At 35.5% G+C, this 2,639-nt stretch overlaps 1 protein-coding gene across 1 annotated transcript; it reads right to left on the bottom strand.

Moving 5' to 3' along the window:
* Positions 1-226: 226 nt before the first annotated feature.
* LOC121300495 (AP-5 complex subunit zeta-1-like) lies at positions 227-1,438 on the bottom strand. Its single transcript, XM_041229064.1, has 3 exons — positions 1,232-1,438; positions 611-748; positions 227-443 (listed from the first exon to the last, which is right to left on the bottom strand). Exons 1-3 carry the CDS (start codon positions 1,270-1,272, stop codon positions 227-229), a joined length of 396 nt encoding a protein of 131 aa, XP_041084998.1. The 5' UTR covers positions 1,273-1,438.
* Positions 1,439-2,639: the final 1,201 nt, after the last annotated feature.

The raw sequence follows: 2,639 nt of genomic DNA, 5'->3' as shown, positions 1-2,639 counted from the left end.
GTACATCACTGCCTCCTGCTGGACAATGTGTATAACAGTTAAGTTAGCTAAAATGAATGAAAAACACCCATGCACTTGATGCAAACTGCACACCGCTCTACTAGTAGAGGAAAGATAACTCCACTGAATACAGAGAACTAGCAAAGTAATCTAATATACTAATACGTTTGTGTTGAAACATTTATGTTTTAATACAAGAGTACTGGAACTATATAATTACTTATCCTCAGGTAGCATAAACTGTTTTGAAGTTGCTTACATGTGCAAGAGTCACCTCAGCTACATGGCTCATGGTTTTACTGTTAGCCTCCTCACTGGATAGGTTCCGGATGTCACAAGGAATGCTCTCCCTTAGAATGGCACAAGACAGTGCCTGGAACTGCTCAGTGGTCTTGGGGGAGCACAGCAGGTCCTGCAGCATCTGAAGGACATCCTCGGGCAATCTAAGGTTAAGGGAGACACCAAAGCCAACCCAATCACACACCAGCTCACAGAGGCCAGCATCAGTGATAGAAGAAAAGCCACATGTCAGTATCTGTACCTAGAACACCTTATTGCTTTTCTTTCTCTTACTATATGAAAGGAAAAAAAATAACATCTCATCACTTACTCCCGGCTGTATTTTGTTGCTGAAACAATGAGGTAAAGTCTCTGCAGGCAATCCACGGTTTCATTTCCGAAGTCTTTACCGTGGAGGAGTTTGGATACACGGATATAGAATTTCTGCAGGTCTTCATCTTGTATTTCTCTGTAGGGCACAAGTTAAAAACCAAACTCGTTTAAACTAAACCCCAACACGATGCCCACATCCCCTCAGATTACTACCTGCACGAAACGCTAATTCGGATCGCGTTCTCCACTGGAATTATATATATATTAAAGGTTAAGATAAACAATAACCAAATGTTTTTTTTTTTATTCAATAAAACACAAGTCTACTTTCTCTCTATGTTGCTACATACATTATTCAATGGCCCATTGGCAATAGCTCCTTCAAACTGACACTACTCTTTATTCAACCTTTGCAGAAATTATTTCCACGCCACCACCATTACAGGACTTCCACCTCACAACCTAAATTAAAAAAAAAAAAAAAGCTCTTCCGAACCAGAGTTTTTCAAAAATGTTAAATTCCGTCAGTTCTCTGACAAAATAGAAGAAAAACAAGTGTATATCCACTTCCTCATTTTGTTTGCTGCGTTCGTGTAAATATCGATTGTTGAATTTTTACCTGGCCTGTTTGATCAAACTCTCCGCTCCCGCAGTGAACATAGTTGTGTTCCTGATGTGATATTAATCATGTATCATTTTTTATAACAACTCAGAATACATGGCTCGCTGCCTGTATTTCACTCCATACACGGACTTTAATACGACAAGGACAACAATAAAGTGTGTCCTTCAGAACCATCCCGATACGAATCTAGAACTATAAGAAAAAAGGTTCCTAGCTACATACAATGACTGCAGTTCAAGTTCACTACAGAAGCAATTCTGCTTGCCAGATATTTATTTATTAAATGTATGTATTTATTTAATTATTTTGATTCAACAAATAAATTAAGTAACATAATACAATTAGTAAAAAATAAAACCCTATTACGACAAGAGAATATGATACAAATATATATTATGTTTGTCTATGTGCAAGCTGTATTTCCACCAAGTACTGAGGGTGTAGACACTTTATTCAGGAGGTTGAGTGGAGAGATTCAGGGCGAGGAGGGTCTTTCTTTATTTGTTTGCAGTGGCTGGTGTATAGAATGGGTTACCAAACCATTGCTGCCGACTCCATGGCATCCTTTAAGGGCTGTCAAGATGCGATTCTTGGATCAAGAAGGCATTAGGAAACAGACGAGCACTTATGTACCGATTGACCTCCTCTGTATCTGTTGTTCTGTGTGTTTGTGCAAAGAAATGAAACCATATTAATTTTAAAAAACACAAGTGTGTGTTTGTATGTGTATGTATATATATATATATATATATATATATATATATATATATATATATATATATATATATATATATAATATTTTTTTTTTACAGGTTTAGAAACTTACATGTCAAGGTTCCGCTGACTATGAACAGAAAAAAAAGGAAATTTATAAAAATTGTAAGATCTTGATATATTGCGTATTTTGCTGTGCACGTGGTGCGGTTACAATTTCAAATGGTAAAAATATTACATTTTTATAAAAGATTGTTCCTAGTTACACTACTAGTACGTTTTGTCGTCTTTACAAATTTTTAAAATCCCAACCAAATAATTTAAAGGAAGTCAACATATATTATTATATTAACATAACATGTTTTGGATAGGGCCTTTATCAAGGATTGTCTACTTGTCTTGCAAGTTTTACATTAAAGTTTATGATTGTATGTATGAAGTGTATGAGAGAGATATTTAAAAATGACTAACATTGTTTATCCTGGTCAGTGAGCTGGTAATGATAGTTCAGGAAAATGTCATTTAAAAGTCCCTTTTTCCTTTACATTATAAAGCAAATTGATAGTTGACAAACCTTTTTTTTTTTTTTTTTTTTTTGCTGTAAACCTGGCTGGGGTGTTGGTAAACTCAGTCACAAGTGGTGCCTGGAATTGTCAGTGGGAATGATGGTTTAAAAATATCTGGACAT

This window comes from Polyodon spathula, chromosome 26, assembly GCF_017654505.1.
Source record: "Polyodon spathula isolate WHYD16114869_AA chromosome 26, ASM1765450v1, whole genome shotgun sequence".
Taxonomy (NCBI): Eukaryota; Metazoa; Chordata; class Actinopteri; order Acipenseriformes; family Polyodontidae; genus Polyodon; species Polyodon spathula.
The sequence above is the reverse complement of the archived record's forward strand: the minus strand, read 5'-3'. Positions and strand labels throughout refer to the sequence as shown.

Bases quoted from the DNA above. Each gene is read 5' to 3' on its own strand.
- LOC121300495 (XM_041229064.1), bottom strand. From the start codon at position 1,272: ATGTTCACTGCGGGAGCGGAGAGTTTGATCAAACAGGCCAG. The intron at 749-1,231 runs GTAAAAATTCAA...TGTGCCCTACAG, and splicing joins AGTTTGATCAAACAGGCCAG to AGAAATACAAGATGAAGACC. The intron at 444-610 runs GTAAGTGATGAG...CCTTAACCTTAG, and splicing joins GCAACAAAATACAGCCGGGA to ATTGCCCGAGGATGTCCTTC.